General features: G+C 36.1%; 1 protein-coding gene across 1 annotated transcript; it reads right to left on the bottom strand.

The window, feature by feature from the left end:
• UTS2B (urotensin 2B) lies at nucleotides 1-14260 on the bottom strand. The gene is made up of 5 exons (XM_004424572.3): nucleotides 14158-14260; nucleotides 9747-9845; nucleotides 8531-8568; nucleotides 6976-7069; nucleotides 1-26 (listed from the first exon to the last, which is right to left on the bottom strand). The coding sequence occupies exons 1-5, from the start codon at nucleotides 14258-14260 to the stop codon at nucleotides 1-3; spliced, it is 360 nt and encodes a 119-aa protein (XP_004424629.1).
• Between the last annotated feature and the right edge of the window lie 4878 nt (nucleotides 14261-19138).

The raw sequence follows: 19138 nt of genomic DNA, 5'->3' as shown, positions 1-19138 counted from the left end.
TTAGACACAGTATTTCCAAAAGCAAGCTAAAAAAGAAAACAAAACAAATTCTTTATTAGGAGGACATTTGATAAAACATTACATTTGAATAAAATACTTTATGTGCGCCTGAGTATGAGAGAAAGAGTTTTGTAAAAGGGATGTTCTATATAGTAGTTATTACGCTCAGGAGGATCTTTAATTAAAATTTGAAAATTCAGCTTCTCCATCATACTAGCCACATTTCAAGTGCTCATTACTGACTTGTAGCCAGTGACTACCATAATGCGCTGTGCAAATTAGAGAATGGTCACATCATCACAGACAGGTTTACTGGCCAGCACTGTTCTACATTATAATGCATGTAATATAGTTCAGAGAATAGTAGGTTGTCCTATTAGATGCATCCCTCTATTTCATAGTTGGGGTAACTGAAATCCCAAAGAGGAAGTCACATAGTAAAAAACAGTGATATATGTGCTTCTGTTTACTGGGGAAAGAAGAAAGAGAGTTTCAAGTTCCCTTTGCAAACCACCAAATGATATTTAAGTAGTTTGTCACATTGAGTCTTCACATTCTGATCAGAAAATAATGCTTCAGAAAAATCAAAGCGATTCTAACAGCATTTTAATCTTCAAATGCATGAATGAGTCATTTTAAATCTTCTGTAGGTTGTTCCCAATCAATTGCCTGACTTAGAGTAGCTTCATTTAACTAATCATAAATTTCTCTAATGTCTGTCAATTTAAATGGTTTATAAAATTAAGACGTCAGAGAGATGGGTCTTTGATTCACTAATGATTAATGGGATGCACAATGAAAAGAGTGGAAAACTCATAGTACAGCTAAGACACTCAGTGAAATAAATGATAAAAGTCTGTCTGCCTGCCCAGGTTTCCCTTCCTACTCTACTCACCCTGTAAACTGTGACCCTAGTTCAAATGCCGCAGACGCACACAGTGTTATGATAGCACTCAGAGTCTACTTTTCACTTTTGCAAGAGCCACAGTTTCCTTTAAACAAAACCACATTCAAATCCTATGAAAGGAGAAGTTTATTTTCAAACATTAAACTGAGAAGCTTGGCTCTCTAATCCGATCTTCTTTTTATAGTGCGCTTTGGAAAATTATCGTCACTGCCCTTTCTGTCTCTTCAGATATCTTTGAATGTCTCAGTCTGGCAGGAAAATATAAATCTACACATACTCAAGACATATGCTACATGAGCAGCTCGATTAAGTATGCAATGGAATATAGCTTGGAAAATTTTTTGGACCTGGATGAAGGGAACTGTCATGAATGGCATCACCAGTAGAGCCAACTCCCCAGTGCTTATCTTTCAGTTATCATTTATGTAAAGGAAAACCCTAGCTGCATTCCAGTGTCCCTTAATGTCTGTCTGGTTCACTCTTGTAATTCCTGTTTTTAGCATGATGCTAGGGGGTTGGACAGCTATATTTTTAATGAATGGAATATTTTATTAGGTATCTATCAACTATATGTTAAATGATTATAGAAAATTATAATATTTCACAGCAAGTCTAGGTTACTTTTGCCTTAAGCTGTATCTCGGGGTCCATTTCACCTTTAAACATTGTTATTCATGGTAGACAGTTTCTATTTCTGCCAGTAGAACCACACTTCAGCTATAACGTGCGTTAAGTTTTTGCAACCTAACCTGGGCATCTAATTCTTACATTTATCACTACAAATATTTGCTTAGTTCCTATCACATGCAAATACATTTTAATATCTCCTTGCTTAAAAACAAACAAGCAAAAAGCTTGCTTGATCCCTCAAACTACTCTAGCTAATATCCCAGTTTTTTCTACACTTTAGAACAAAATTCCTGGGCCGGCCCCGTGGCTTAGCGGTTAAGTGCGCGCGCTCCGCTGCTGGCGGCCCGGGTTCGGATCCCGGGCACACACCGAGGCACCGCTTCTCCGGCCATGCTGAGGCCGCATCCCGCATGCAGGAACTAGAAGGATGTGCAGATATGACATACAACTATCTACTGGGGCTTTGGGGGAAAAAATAAATAAATAAAATTATAAAAAATAAATAAATAAATAGAACAAAATTCCTCAAAAGAGTTGTCTACTGTCAGTGGTTTCCATTCTTTTATTATGTTCTCTTTAACCAAAAGTCCACCAAAAATTCTTGTCAGAGCCACTAATAATCTTTCCACTGCTGTTCAACTAGAAAGTCACAGTTCTCATCTTACTGGACCCATCATAGTTTTAGATCCAGTTGAACTATTTCTTCATGGAAACAGTTTTCTTATTGACTCCTGGGGCATTCCTTTCTTTGTTGCCTTCTTCCTTGGTAGCTGCCTCTACTCAGCATCTCACTCTGATTGTCTCTTGTCTACCCACTGATTGTCACTCTCTAACCTTGGAGTGAGCTGGGCGTCAGTCCTTGGATGTCTTCTCTTTCAGATCCAGAGTCATTTCCTAGATGGTCTCATCACAATACCAAGCAATACTGACATGCTGATAACTGTTAAATTTATCTCTCCAATCTGGGCTGCTTCTCTAAACTCCAAATTCATATATTCAATGGTTTACTCAAATGACTACTGGGAAGATTTTGTTATACATGGTATAACAAGCCCAAAATGTTTGTGGTAGGGATAGGACTCGCCAACTATTCCTTGTGCTTCTCTACATTTCCCAGGTGCTTCCCTGACCCTGTTAAGTTAGATTGAGATCATGTGCCTTATTTTGGCAGTTAAGAGTGTGTTTACCTCCATTTCTCTCCTATCCTGCTACAGAGACAGTTGGTGTAGGCACAAAGGGAAGGAAAACGATCAATGTACATAAGGCTTCATGTCAACACAAAATAAATCTTGAAGCAAGTTACATCACTGGGATTGTAAGGTTATTTTGTTAACATCGTTTGCCTAATTTATCCCAAAATGCAATTTGATAACTTGAAGTAAGGTGCTGCTTTAACAAGAACCTAGGGCCGGCCCCATGGCATAGTGATTAAAGTTCGGTGCACTCCACTTTGGTGGCCCGGGTTTACATTCCAGGTGCAGACCTATACCACTCATCAGCCATCTTGTGGCAGCGACCCACATACAAAATATAGAAAGATTGGCATGGATATCAGCTCAGGGCTAATCTTTCTCAAGCAAAAAAAAAAAAAAGATGAAGTTTGGCAACAGATGTTAGCTCAGGGCCAGTCTTCCTTAGAAAAAAAAAAAAGAAGAAGAAGAAGAACCTAAATCATTGCACAGTCTCAGCAACTGGTTAATGGCAGACAAGGAAATGGATATCGCAGGTTGTGACAACGAAGAGCCATTTTATGAAGCAGAAAAATATGTGGCAAAACTGACATCTGCAACAGTTCAGATTCAGATTATGTTTCTCTTGAACTTCTAGAAGAAAAGCTTGGAAAACAGAATACTGGCAGAATTTTTAGGTTGGATACATTTAGCATGGTATTGCAAGAAACTGATGAGCTTAGGAAGGAAATGATGTCTTTGCAAACAAATAAAAGGGAAATAAAGAGAGTTCAGAAATACAAGGTCTTGAAATATTGAAAGAGCTAACTGCTTCTAAATCCCAAACACTAAAAAGGGATTTAAAATGACTCTAAGTGGCAGAGGCTCAGTAAATATCATCTGAAATAAAGAACTCAGGGCAAAAATTGGATTAAGTGTGCAGTCTTTAAGATATGTTCCAGATACCTTCAAAGCAACTGCTACTAAGTTGGGGGTGAGATTGCAAAATTTTAAAAATTATTTTTAAAAAAATATTCATGTGTAGCAAATAGATGAGAAGCTTTCTAAATTTTTGAAAGAACGTCATCACCAAAGAAACCATAAACCCTAGAATAGGGCCGGCCCTGTGGCTTAGTGGTTAAGTACGCACGCTCCGCTACTGGAGGCCCGGGTTTGGATCCGGGGTGCGCACCAACGCACCGCTTCTCCAGCCATGCTGAGGCCACCTCCCACATACAGCAACTAGAAAGATGTGCAACTATGACATACAACTATCTACTGGGGCTTTGGGGGGAAAAAAAAAGGAGGAGGATTGGCAATAGATGTTAGCTCAGAGCCGGTCTTCCTCAGCAAAAAGAGGAGGATTAGCATGGATGTTAGCTCAGGGCTGATCTTCCTCACAAAAAAAAAAAGAAAACTCTAGAATAAACTATCTTTGACAACTATCTTTGACACTTGAAGACAAAACAAACCTTGGGCCTCCAACTTTGCCAGAGTAGGACAAGACCTGAGAAAACTGTGCGATGCTCAAGAAGAGATTATCCCCAACACAGCACATAAGATGTGTCCGGGGATGAAAATGAAAAAGTAAAAACCTCAGAAAGGCTGGAGCCAGGGGAAACAATACAATGCACAAACGACTCCCCCTACATACCAGCGGCCTCTAACTGAGAAACCTTTCTCCAACCCCAGGGTAGGAGACATTTATAATATTTGCCCAGTGAGATTTCAGAATTGCTGAAGACCAGCATTCTTGATATTGTGTGTCTGTTTTTGTTCTTTTCCTTTGTGAATGGGATTATTGATTGTGGTTATCCTGTCTCTGTTTCTCTGCCAATTGTCGGGTTTGTCCTTTTAGCTAATAGGTCTGTGAATGAAGAGGAGCCACACTGTATCTGATGAAGACTAATAAGCATCGCCTGGAGAGCCTGATCTTTGTTCTGGGTGCATTCATCGAAAGGGATTTGGGGTTGTCTATAATAGGAATGGGTTGAGTATATAGTCCATATGTTTAAGAAGAGATCAGAGAATTGACTGTGGTAGAGGTAGTGCTCCCCAAGTATTGTATGTACTTCCTGACATTTACCTGCCTGTCTTGCCAACATTTTGGTGGCAGCCCAAGTGGCTAGTTCTAGCCAATGGACTTCAGGAGAAGTGATGTGTGTCACCAAACTGAGTTCTCAACTGAGGCAGGTGAGAGCTGGGATGCATCCTCTACCCCTCTCCTGTGTCTTGGCAATCTTGGAAGCCGTCAAGACATAACAACATTCTAGATGATATAGGCACAAAATAGAAGAGGGTTGTACTACATGTATTGAACTTTACGTTTGGACTTTATTATATTAGGCCTCTGAGATTTGGATTAAAATTGGTAACACGTCATAGCCTAGGGTATCCTGACTATGGAAAAGTCCAACAAATCTCCATTCCAACTTTTCTCCACCACCAGAATTTCTCCTCCTCCAGCTCTTTCTGGCTCAACAAATAGAAATTGCCCTTTTTTCCTAGTTGCTCAGAACAAAAACCTCAAAGTCATTTTTGACACCTTCCTCTTTTTTTGTACATCCTACATATAATCCTACAGCAAATTTTGCTAACTTTTTGTTCAAAATATATCTGGAATCAGACCTCTTCTTATCAATTCACTACTGTCACCTTCTTCTAAGCTACCACCATTTATCATCTGAACCATTAAATTAGCCTCATTAATTGTCTCTCTGCTTCCATCTTTGCCCCTCTTTGGCAGTGTATTCTTCACAAAGCATCAAGAGTGGTTCTGTTAAAAATTATTTCATATTATTCATTTGCTCAAAACTTTCCAATGGTTTCCCATTTAATTCCCAGTAAAAGCTTATGTCGTTAAAAGGGGCCGGCCCCGTGGCTTAGTGGTTAAGTGCGTGCGCTCCGCTGCTGGCGGCCCAGGTTCGGATCCCAGGCGTGCACCGACGCACCGCTTCTCCGGCCACGCTGAGGCCGTGTCCCACATACAGCAACTAGAAGGATGTGCAACTATGACATGCAACTATCTACTGGGGCTTTGGGGGGGAAAATAAATAAATAAATAAAATTATATAAAAAAAAGCCTGAAGGTTCCCTCCCTTCCACCTTCCAACTCACCTTCTATCACTCTCTCCTTCAGGCTCACTAGCACTAGCTAAGTCACTTAGCAGTTGGCTTATTTCCAGCACGTAATTTAACCCCTCTGAGATGTAATTTTCTCATCTATTAAATAGGCAGAGTAATAGCTATCTTATGATGTTTATGATGAGAATAAAATAATAATTATAGTAATAATGATCAAAATGATTTTAAAAAAAGTTAGGCTTACATAATACTATATGTCAGGTATTATTCTAAATGCTTTTCATATATTAACTCATCAAATCCTCCCTATAATCTCATAAAGATAAGTATTATTATTTGCATTTAGGGGCAAAGAAAATGAGGCACAGGAGGTTAGATAATTGCCCAAGGTCACACAGATAGGAAATGTCAACGTTAAGATTTGAACCCAGGCAGTCTATCTCTAGAGTTTATGTACTAAACCATAACATTTTGAGGTATTAAAATGTAAAAAGTCTGGTGTATGCTAAGTGTTTCAATAATACAATACTTCATCCTCTTCGCTCTCAGTAGCATTATAAGAATAGGTTTTTACAGAAATTAGAGACAAATCTGGGAGGAGGGGGACAAGTAAAAATAAATAAAACATGCCTTAGGAAATATCACATCACTACAAGAATGGAGACACATACATATGATTTTTTCAAATATCAGAACTAATTTAGCAAGAAACAAGAATTTCACAGAAAACGTTATAAAAAGAGGGATCCAAAAGATGAATCATTCTAAAATTAAATATTATGAACCAAATCTTGGACCAAGTGTTATAGCAATGAGGGCTCTCCTTACTTTGATGAAAATGCTCTAAAATTCTGAGTTGACTTAAAACTTGATTAATTCTATTTGTGATCCTCCCAGCTCCAGTGTTTAAGCAAAATAGCAAAGGTAGGCCACAGTTTTAAACAATAAGGGCCTGTTTTACTTAAACCAGGAGTGTGTGACCTTGCTACCCACTCTTATCAATATGACAGAGCTCAGATACATTCATATGGGAACACGTTCATTAGAATTTTTTGAAAAATATGAGCCTCGACCTTGATCACCACCATAGGATTAAGAAATGTCAACTAAATCTCTTCTTTCTCTGCAATAATTGCAAAAGTAATCTTTTGAAGTAAATTTTACAACGTTGAAATGGAAATTTACCTCGCTTATTAGGATAGGAAGAGGACAGACCATCTACAGCGTAGGACATCTCAGCATCCTTTGCCTCCATGAGTTGCTCCTTTAGCTTTTCCAGCTGTTAAAAATCAATATGAAAATTACTGGTCTTTAATAACAACATGCTGTTTTCTATTGAGGAAGAGGAAGGATAGAGCAAGAAAGGAAAAAAAGAAGGAAAGATGTGAGAAAAGAAGAAAAGAAGGAGAAAAAAGAAACAGAAAAGGAAAGAAAAGTAACAAGAGAAAATAAGCCAAAAGAATTAAATAGAAAAATAAAAGGAAACTTGCATTTAGAGACTGGCTGGGAAAGGTACATGATGACTCAACAGGAGATCAGGAAGGAGCAGTTTATGGTGAAGCAAGTCAACTCTGGGTGTTAATTAATGAGGAGCCTGTAAACACAGCCTGCATAGCTGGACTTGGTTTTATGTCACCTATAATGAGCAGTCCTTTTTAAGGAGCTCCAGAGACTTATGAGAATGTGTGGATTTCCTGAAATGTTTGTCCTTTCTAGCAGGAAGGGAGAACTATTTTGAGGCCCTAGAGTTTCCACCCAAAATTTAACTCATGTTAATTTTTAGCAAGCGCTCTGATTGCCTAAACCCTGAAGACCAAACTCTGCTGAAGTGGAGTTTAGCCTGGATTACCGCATGTGTCCGTGTCCTAGCTGCTCAGAATGATGGGCATAATTCTCTCTCCCAAACAGCCACACAGTTTGTACAATAATGGCTTTGCAACTAATCCAATGATTTTCCAATTTTCTTTATAGCATATCAAGGAGTTGGGGGATAAAGTTGCTAAGAAGCTCCCTGTCAGGAGGCCAAATGCAGGTTAAGAAGGCAGCATTTCAGGCTCCCCCCAAACCAGCTGCTTCAAGTAAAACAGCTCCACTTTTATATGTTTCATTTCCTGGGACCACATCCAATTTTGTTTGGGAAAAAGTATTTCCACTTTTAAAAATAATAATAACTCTTGAAAACCACCAATCTATAGCCTCCCATTTTCAGATGAGGAGATTTAGGTCTAGAGAATTTTAATTTGTCCATGGTCTCATAGTTAAGTAATGGGAGAGCCAGAACTAGAATCCAGATTTCTAGAGATTTTATCCCATGATCTCTTCACCTGTAGTTTTGTTTTGGTTTTGTTTTTATTATTATTATTTTTTTTTTTAGTATAATTTGACTTTTTTTCCTACTGAGTTTCTTTACTCCTTCTCTAACAGAAATAAAAGTTTTACAACATAGTACTAAGAATTTTAAAAACTATTGTGTCAAAAAATTGCCTTATAAGGGCCGGCCCTGTGGATTAGTGGTTAAGTTCGCACTCCGCTTCAGCAGCCTGGGTTCACAGGTATGGATCCCAGGCACAGACCTACACTACTCATCAGCCATGATGAGGTGGTGACCCACATACAAAACAGAGGAAGACTGGTAACAGATGTTAGCTCAGAGTGAATCTTCCTTAGCAAAAAAAAAAAAAAAAAAAAATGCCTTATAGTTATTATTAAAATTGAAAACTCAAGTATTTCACATTCTCACCTGGTTCAGTTCTTCCAATTTGTTAGCCAGTTCTGTATCTGCAAGACACATTTGTCATATGAAAAATGTACATCGCAAGTAATGTTTAATTCACTTTAGGACATACAGTCAGGATCTTGTGTGGAAGACAAAGGTCTTTTTCATATGATTTGAGCTCACCCACCACATCACTGATATAAAAGTCCCAAATATTTTTTCTGTAATGTTGAAATGTAATCAGTTATGTAATGAGAAAATACCTAATTTCTAACAATAAGCACAAAGTTTTCTAAAATAGACCATAGTACTAACAAGGACTATTATTTAGAAATAAACTATTTTCCCGACATAGGCAATTCTCATGAAACACTAAGTGAAAAAAAGCAGGACACAAATCTTGTCTATATAATTCAATCAAAAAGGAAATTCCCCAAAATAGTAATAGTATCTCCCTCTGAGTTTTACAATTTAAGTATGAATTTTTCTTGTTTTATAATTTTGTCCATTTTCTTCAACATGAATATCTTACTTATTTTAAAACCCTATATTTTTAAGGTATTTTAAGGTATTGTTTTAATCAGTACATTGTCCCATGGATAGAAAACTTTTTTAAAAGACTAGATGTTTTCTGAGGGGATGCCACATTGTCATATTGTCACATTTGCTCTTAGACTAGACTTGCTAAGTTTCTGACAATATTTGTCATTTCTAGGAGAGCAGTCTGATGCATAATTATAAATCAGCTTTTCCTGTTCTTCAAAGAAAAAAAAAAATCTCAATTTGCGTAGCCTAAATTTCCCAGTGGTCTCTACTCCAACCATTTCCAAATTGAAAGAATTTGATTGCCAAAGGTTCTAACTTAACTGCCACAAAACTGCAGTTAATTTGTGAAATTTCTAGTGGAAACCTGCAAACAGATTTGAAGCATTTAGTAATACTCTTGAAGAATTTAGTGAAAGAAAATATTGCAAAGATGAGAGGAAAATATAAGTCAAGATAAGTATTGTGTAACTAGATGGTTATTGATCCCATTAGGATCCTCTAATTGAACAAAATAGGATTTCAATATTTTTTAATAATGCCATTGCTTTTAGCATGAATATGAAATAAAAAAACACTTAAGCCTTCAGTGCAGCATAAAAGGGGGTAGTTATTATTTTATTTAATATAAATTAACATTTAAAAAGAGCTGGTCAGAAGATAGAATAAATAAAGCTTGATTTTATTCTTAACTCACCAATGTTGGCAGGTCTCTGGAAATCAACATTTTTATTCAGTAGAGCCAGCAATAGTTCTTCTTGATTTGTATCTTCTTTATCTGGAAACAATTCATTTCCTGCAAAAATAACCTCAATGTGATGAAACCTCCATTTTCAATCTGTGTCACTGGAAGTGTTTCTAATTAAGTAGGTTTTACAGGTAACTATCAGTGTGTATACTCACCAATAAAAGGCGTGTAGAGTGAGGTGTATAATCCAAAAAGATGAGCTGTTTTAAAAATCATTTAATATATATGAACACTCAAAGAGAGACCATGAGAGAGAGAGAAGCAGAGACAGAGAATATACCTGGAAGGTTACACTCTAAAATTTTCCTTTAATTGGGGCCAGCCCAGTGGCGCAAGCAGTTAAGTGTGCGCACTCTGCTGCGGCGGCCTGGAGTTCGCCGGCCCAGACCCCGGGCGCGCACCGACGCACTCCTTGGCAAGCCATGCTGTGGCGGCATCCCATATAAAGTGGAGGAAGATGGGCACAGGTGTTAGCCCAGGGCCAGTCTTCCTCAGCAAAAAAAAAAAAGAGGAGGATTGGCAGATGTTAGCACAGGGCTGATCTTCCTCACACACAAAAAAAAAAGAATCAAAATTTTCCTTTAATTATTTCTGGGTAGTAGAATTGCAGGTAAATTTTACTTTCTTCTTTTCCATCTGTGTTTCTGAATTTGCTACTATCGTGTTTAATATAAGAAATATAAATTAAAAGTTGTTTTTAAAAGAAAAAATAAATAACGTTTAATTTTGAGATTTTATTTAATATAACATTTAAATAGCCATTTTGTGTTCTGGGGATCGCCTTTAAACCATCCAAAGAAGCCCTGTGTAAGAGGTGTTACGATGTCTCCTTTTTCCATATTGACATCTTTCCATCTTAGTTATTTACCTCACAGCCTATTCATTATCAGATGCCCAGCTCGCTCAGCACTCTAAAAACAGAACTATCACCCCCATTTTCCTAAATATTTTATCTGGAGTAGAAATCAGGACTATAGACTTTCTTCAAGTTATAAAACTTGAAGATTCAATAAGACATTTATTAACAAATAATGCAATTGAAATAATAATCAGTGTATTACAAACAAAATGAACTTTTGTGAAGTGACTCGAAAAATAAAACCTTTATCATATTATTTCTGTAGGATCATTCTTCCCTCTCCCTGTCTCCTCACTAACTGATACAGTACGGGCAGAAGCTAGGTTAGTGAGTTTGAAGTTTAGAAGTGAGAATATTGTGGTTTCAGCTAGAGAAATGGCTCATAATTGGACTAGATCTTTTCTTTAAATCATCTGTCTTTCCCCGTGTCTACAAAATACCGGTTGATGACCTCAAACAATTAAGTGGCTATTTAAAGCAACAAGTAAAGCCTTGCTGAGGAAGAAAATGGATGACTCGGGGCAGATGATAACATCAGAGTTTTCTACATTGACCAAAGACGCTTAATTGTTGCTCAGTTCTTCAATTTCCTTTACTTCATAGACGTAGAAATTATCTGTGACATTCTGGGGGGTTTTTTTGTTGTTGAGTAATTAAAATATCAATAGAACTTTTGCTTAACATCAGTTATATGAAGACCTTCAGAGATAGTTTAGTTTAAGAGAAGACATGATTATGCAATAAAGTAATTTTTATTATGGTTGTTCATTAAAATGTTAAACTATAATCTTTAAGATGTTTTAATTGAAAAAAAAATAAGGTACAGTTTACAGCCAGATGATAATTACCACTTGTTTCAGAAGAGAACTGTGATAAGAGAAACAGATTCATTGCCTTCAATTTAGAGAATTTACAAGACTAAGAGGAAGGTAACTAGGACAGTGTAGATCTGAAGCTTTTATTTACTTAATTCAAAGTCCTCTTCTCTGCATATTTAAAGGGAACATTTTTGAAAAAAGAAAATTAATATATTTGCCTTTCTTTACCAGTTTTATCTCCAGTCATTACATCTGCATAACTGTCCTCAAAAATTCTTTTCACTACCTTTTAAGATAACCATCTTTTACAGAAATCTCTGAAGAAATAGTTTTTTCAAGAAATTTAAAAAAAAAACACTTTTATTTCTAAAGTTAAGTAAAATATTGGCTAAGAAAAATAGTAGAAAATGTCTTTGTTTTCTTGTTTTCATTTTTAGTTTTAAAACAGATGCAGCTTTAAAGAAAAAATCACATGTATTTTTAATATGTTTCTATCTTTGAACTAAAAGTTAATATTGATAAAGGATATGCTTGAATAAAAACATACCCTAGTGTAGACGCACTATTACCACAAAGGACGGCAAAGTTACCCAGACATGAGAGAGTGACTACTTTTGCAAATATACAGAAAATACTGATTCATTACTACTTGAGATACTGAATCTTAAAAGACAGTTGTCTCTTGGCTTGTCATTCAAAGGTGAAGCTTTTTACTGGATATAAAGAGAAATTTTGCTGGAAAGAAAGTAGAAAACCCCCAAAATGATAATACACCAAAAAAATAAAATTTACATAGTCTTCCTGGTCATGATATTCACTCTTCCACATTTTGTAGTAGGCATTTTGCCCAATTTCAGGCTTATCCATTGAGGTATACTCTTCTATGGCCTCAGCCAAATGAAAACTGGCAGATTGTGCCATTTGTCTTGGATATTATCTACAGAGAGAAAGAAGGATGGTGACCCCAACTTTGTAGTTTGTCAGCAGACAAACGCTTATTTGAAAAAATACGTTAAAAGACTAAAATAAGTCAAACATTTGCTTACTTTGAAAAATATGTACTCTAACCATGGACAGTTTAGATCAGAAAATAACCTTACTAATAACTTAATCTTCTCCATTTACAAATGAAACTGAGATCAAGGGAGGAACCCAGAGAGAAACTTTTCTAATGTGATGCCAGTGACGTATGCATATCAATGTGTGGTATTCTGGGGTCAGAAGTGTTATTTAATGGTAATCTAGCAAAATGCTAGATGTTGGATTTTTCTGTATTTCATATACACATGAAATCAGAAGTTAAAGTTACCACTAACATCCTAATTTTGCAAAGTCTTCAATGAACGGCCACATTTTTCCTTACATATTTACGCTGTGTTAAAAACATTTGAAAATTTCCTTATTTCACAGAAGAGCAGCAGAGGCCTCCCAAGCGCAATGACTTGACTGGCCAAAAACAAAATGTGAGTGCCATGGATAAAAACCAGAATCTTTGATTCTCAGGCTTATATTTAGGTCTCCAGGACAACATGTTTTTCAAGGGGAAAATCCCTATAAATAAATAATAAAAGTCTGTGCCGTTATTATTTCCACTGCCAAAAGAACTGCTCTAATTTTAATTTGACATTTAAAACCACGTTTCAGGCAACATGGTCTAGAAAAGTTGAATTAGATCCAAAAGGGAGAAACTTGATCCTTTTTCACAACCCAGTGTCATGTAAATAAAATTTGTGACATTCTGTCTTGGTTCCCCTATGCAAAACAAAAGTAAAAGGATATCTTCCTCTTCCTCACAAGGAGGTCAGTTAGAGGACAGAAAACCTCAGAATTTCAAACTGGAAGGGATAGTAGAGAGCACTGTTTTAAGTTACTATTTTTAAAACATAAAGAAATGTACAAAAGTTTCAATGAGGTTATTTGCTTAATAAATCAGCACTAAATCCAGCTCCACTGATTAAGAGATATATCCACTACAAAAAGCATTGAAATTTTAAAGAAAGATCAATAAAAATTACAATATTAAAAGAGCAGAAGCTTACTTTCTCCAACTTTATGATGGTATATGTTTGTAGATATTATAAATTAAATTATTTCATTTAACAGAAGTACCTTAAATATGTTAGAAATCCGATAAATACAGTCAATTCATAATGTGGGTGATAGCATCATCCTCCTGAAAGTACTAAGTAGATTTCCCCATGCATGATTATCCTCAAATCTCTGCAAACACAAGTTTCGATTGTGATGTGTTCTTCTCTGAGCCACTATCCTTTCATAAGTAATTTACTAATAATCTCGTTGGATGAAAATCACATTTTTCTTTCCCCAAGATGTACATTTGAAATATGCACAGATTGTGCAATTGACTGTATTACTATTTATACATGCCCCATCTTTGGTGATGGAATAGAAATGAAAAAGATGTGCTGCATGATTAGAAAAATATTAAGTGTAGTTGAAATTAATTTAGTACGATGTTGGTTAAAATTGATTTACTTGAGAAGAACAGCATCACAGATTATATTTAATTTAAAACAGCAGCTACTTGAAGGGATGTTTGGTGATATAATTACATTAACGTCTTAAAACATCATTGTGATAATGGCAGAAAAATCGAGGGATGCAAACAGGAAGATAAGAATTATTTACCCACCTGTAGGATTTTAAATTCATACGTACGTACCTTGGATAAGATATGGCCGTCCATGCACTGATTCTAAAGAGATCATTACAGATAACAAAGTTGAGAGTCCAAAGCAAAGAGTGGTTGAGAGTATCATGTTCATGCTAAAAATCTTCTGCGCTATCAGAAAAACTGACTACCAAGGTCAAGACGAATATTTCAATGGCTCTGGAATGCTGCAGAGCTCACTTTTAAAAGGTGGCAAGTGTGCTTCAACTACAAATGATCTGGACAAAGAAAAAAACGGATAAAATGTAATGCATCCTGTCAACATGATTCACTACTTGGAGAAGTGACAGGTTTGCCACTCAGTCAATGACAGGAAGAACCCAATCAATATATCTCATACCTGCCCATTTCACTAAAAGCTGGCATTCCTGTGCATGCCCACGCGCTCAGACACAGGCACAAGCATAAAGCAAAAACTGGGAATGTAGAACCTGTTGGTTAGATTTTCACAATTTATTGTTTAACCTCCTGATTCTAGGATTAATTAACCTCGAATCCTGTTAATACCAAGGCTGAGTGCATAGAAGTCAGGTGAAAGTGGGAACAATGCCTTTCATTTGACCAACTTTGAGCCAGATGGAGGTCTTCTTGATAGTGATGTTATTTGCAACCATTGCTTCATTTTTAACCAACCAAATAGATTTGAGTTGGGAAGAGCTTAGATTTGAAATGAATCATAATGAGAACATTAACGTCTCACTATATTAGAGAAGGATGGTTTCATTTTGCTGCAACCAGCACTTTAAAAAATTAAGGCAAAATCTAATTAATTCAAAGTTGGCAAATGTCCAGTCAATTACTCTCTTTAATACTGGCTTTAATTGTGATGGTTTTCTCTCTAAGTCAAAGTCTTTCAGTGTATCTCCAATTCCAATTTTATGGCTCTGAAGATGCAATAATGACCTCTGGCCTTCGCATTTACTTCTTTTCCCAAGAGGCTTTAGCAGCATTAGCTGTAAAACTGACTAAGTTCCAAGTGCAGACACTGCAGCACACGATGATGTTAAAGAAGGACAATGACCAAACTTTTTACTAACCCCTTGCTTTAATAAATTCCATGAATAAAGTCTACACTACGTGGTTTGACATTTAGTCTTGTTTTTCCTTCAAAGCTCATTTTCCACTACATGTCCTTGTGCACTTTCCTGAACATACCCTGCACTTGCTTTACTCCAGAGCTTTGCTGACATATTTCTGTGCACCTGGACTCCTTTATTCCACTACCATTTTACCTACTGATTCCTCAAGCCTCCGACCAAATGCCGCCAACTCTATTTAGTCTTTTGGATCTCTTTTTTTTTCTGGCTTTCAGTCATAACTTTTTTTATATACAAGTTTCAAGTGTACAGTTTTATTTTCATGTGTACAGCTTTTAAACACTACAAAGTGATCACCACCACAAGCTTAGTTACCATATGGCACCGAAGAGTTGACCCCCTTCGCTCATTTCACATACCCCCCAACCCCCTTCCCCTCTGGTAACCACCAATCTGTTCTCTGTTATCTATGTGTTTATTTTGTCTGCTTGTTTTGTTTTTTTTAGATTCCACATATGAGTGAAATCATATGGTATTTGTCTTTCTTCATTTGACTTATTTCACTTAGCTTAATACCTTCAAGTTCCATCCATGTCGCAAATGGCAAGATTTCATGCTTTTTTATAGCTGAGTAGTATTCCGTTGTGTATATATATATATACACACCACATCTTCTTTATCCATTCATCTATCAATGTACACTTAGGTTGTTTCCATATCTTGACTATTGTAAATAATGCCACAATGAACATAGGGGTAAAGATACCTTTTCTAATTAGTGTTTTTGTATTCTTCAGGTAAATACCCAGAAGTAGAATAGTTGGGTCATATGGTAGTTCCGTTAATTTTTTGAGGAATCTCCATACTGTTTTCTATAGTGGCTGCACGAATTTACAATCCCACCAACAGTTTACGAGAGTTCTCTTTTCTCCACATCCTCTCCAACACATGTTATTTCTTGTCTTTTTGATAATAGCCATTCTAACAGTTGTAAGATGATATCTCATTGTGGTTTTGTTTTGCATTTCCCTAACATTTAGTGATGTTGAACATCTTTTCATGTACCTGTTGCCCATCTGTATGTCTTCTTTGGAAAAATGTCTATTCAGATCCTCTGCACATTTTTTAATACGGTTGTTTGGGTTTTTTTGTTGTTGAGTTGTATTAGTTCCTTATATAGTTTGGATATTAACCCCTTATTGGATATATGGTTTGCAAATATCTTCTCCTATTCAGTAGGTTGCCTTTTTATTTTAATGATGGTTTCCTTCACTGAACAGAAGCTTTTTAGTTTGATGTAGTCCTATTTATTTATTTTTGCTTTTGTTTCCCTTGCCTTTGGAGCCAGATCCACAAAGACATTGCTAAGACTGATGTCAAGAAGCTTACTGCCATAACTTTTTTTAACCTCCTTTGGACTGCCACAACACTTGACTTATATACCACAGATATCATAGCTCAAAATCCATTCTTCTTTTCATTATGGTTATGTGTCTGTGTGTCTGCCTCCACTATTAAATTGTAAATACTTTGACAGCAGTTATCGTCCTGGTCACTTCTGCCTTTATTTGCAAATATCAGAATGACTTGAAGGAAAAACAACTGAAAACATATTTGATGTGTGAATAAGTAATAATTGAAACTTCTGATAATTTAAAGGCAAGTGGGATAATGCTCTTAAATGTTAAGTCTAGTTATAAAGTTAAATGAGTGGGAAGAATAATTACAACTCTTTAAGTGTCTGTTTTGTCTTGAGCCTAAAAATTCAAAGATAAACAATGTCTTTGAAACTTGATCCTAAAAGTTTATCACACCACAGTGTTTCAAAACCTTCTGTTATTCAAATACACTTTGATGTTATCTATCAATAATTATTTAATAAGTTATTTAGATTAGCTTTTTTGGGGGGGGTGGTGAGGAAGACTGGCCCTGAGCCAACATCTACGCCAATCTTCCTCCAGTTTTTGTATGTGGGATGCCACCACAGCACAGCCCAATGAGAGTATGCAGGTCTGCACCCAGGATCCGAACCCATGAACCCCAGGCTGCCGAAGCAGAGTGCGTGAACCCAACCACCACATCACCCGGCCAGCCCCTAGATTAGCTTTTTAAACTCTAAAAAATTTATATCAATATGGGAAATGGGAAATCAATATCACTTGATGGACAAAGAATATATAAATATGACCGAAAAATAGTATAATTACAAGTTAAATATTAAAGAAAAAAGTAAAAATAAGATATAAAATACACTGATAATAAATCTAATCAATCATTTATAAAAAGATACTGATAATAAATCCAATAATTCAACATGAAGATGCCAGAATATATTACCCAATGAAATGTGTAATATATTACCCATAACCATGTTCAGCTCATGGTTCTGTAATTAAGAATAAAACTTTTTTTTTTTATAATTTTATTTATTTTTCCCCCAAATCCCCAGTAGATAGCTGTATGTCACAGGTGCACATCCTTCTAGTTGGTGTATGTGGGAGGCGGCCCCAGCGTGGCTGGAGAAGCGGTGCGTCAGTGCGCGCCCGAGATCCGAACCCGGGCCGCCAGCAGCGGAGCGCGCGCATCTAACCGCTAAGCCACGGGGCTGGCCCAGAATAAAACTTGTTTTAATGAGATTGTTCTGATTTTTTTTTTTTATTTTGATGTTACATAGTACAAGGAACTCCAATTCTCATGGGTGTGTTCTTAGAGGCAAAATAATTTAACTGCCTTCTCTGATAAGATAGAGTACTTATTCATTTCTAAACAAAATGATTTGTGTGACTTTTGTTCCACAAACATTTGCTTCAGGAAATCTGATGCAATTGCTTGAATCTTGTGTTATATTTTAGTTGATGTTGGAAAAGCAATAAAAAATAAGTTCCTTATCCATGACCATTTCCATCTACTATGGGAAAAAGCCTACAAAGACCTTTCATTAAGTCTTTCATCTCTCTCTCTCCTTAATAATCAGTCTTTTATTAAATTCTTCTCATGAGTGCATAACCAAATTAATTATTCAAGCAAAAACAAATTTTCACTATTGATTGTATTGAACAGATAAATGTTAGAATTGTATTAAAATGTTAGATTGAACTGAACAGACAAAGTTAGAATATTTGTTTCTGGAGCCCTTAATATACACAATAATAACACATAGCAATGTTATTGTTGCCATTTATTAAGCAATTATCCCATGCCAGGCCCTGTTCTAAGCACTTCACATATAATATTTAATTCCCACAGCAGTACCCCAACAATTATAAACCTGCTATAACTTTTCACTTTTTATAGCAAAGGAAGAAAGTTATGGAGCCAAAAGTAAAACCTAGATCTACCCAACTGCAGAGCCACTCTCTTAACCCAAGTTGTCTCTTGCCCACAATTGGGGAAACACAGAGATGGAAAATGATGGACTATTCCAATAACAGAAACTCCAATTTTAAAGGAAACTTACATTTAACTTCTCATTTTCAAGAGCAATTCTTTGGATCACTTAGTCTGTATCTAAATTATAGCATATAAATAACATTTCCATTTTGTCAACGAAGAATCTTCAACTTATAATATATAGATAGCTACAAGATTTGCTTATATCTTAACTATTTCTCATAATGAATACAGGAAAAGCACAGACAACCAGAGCCCATATGGTGACTCAAATACATTTGAATAATTACTTTCTGACTTTATTAAACACTTGGGCTTTTTTTTCCAGTAAGTAGAAAATGGAACAATTTCATTTTGACCTCTCTCTGACCCTGTTAATTCTTGGTAGAATTCCTAACATATAATTAAATGAGTGAACGAAAACAGCAGGCAGAGGAAGTAGGCAAAAATAGAGGCTTTGGCATTCTGACAAGCCAGGAGATGGATTTTTTCTTCAGTTAACAGGATTCAGAATCAGCTTTATTTGTCAAAATAAAGTAGAAATG

This window comes from Ceratotherium simum, chromosome 15, assembly GCF_057802395.1.
Source record: "Ceratotherium simum simum isolate JZ-2026a chromosome 15, ASM5780239v1, whole genome shotgun sequence".
In the NCBI taxonomy this organism is placed as follows: domain Eukaryota; kingdom Metazoa; phylum Chordata; class Mammalia; order Perissodactyla; family Rhinocerotidae; genus Ceratotherium; species Ceratotherium simum.
This window is presented reverse-complemented; position numbering and strand designations above follow the sequence as displayed.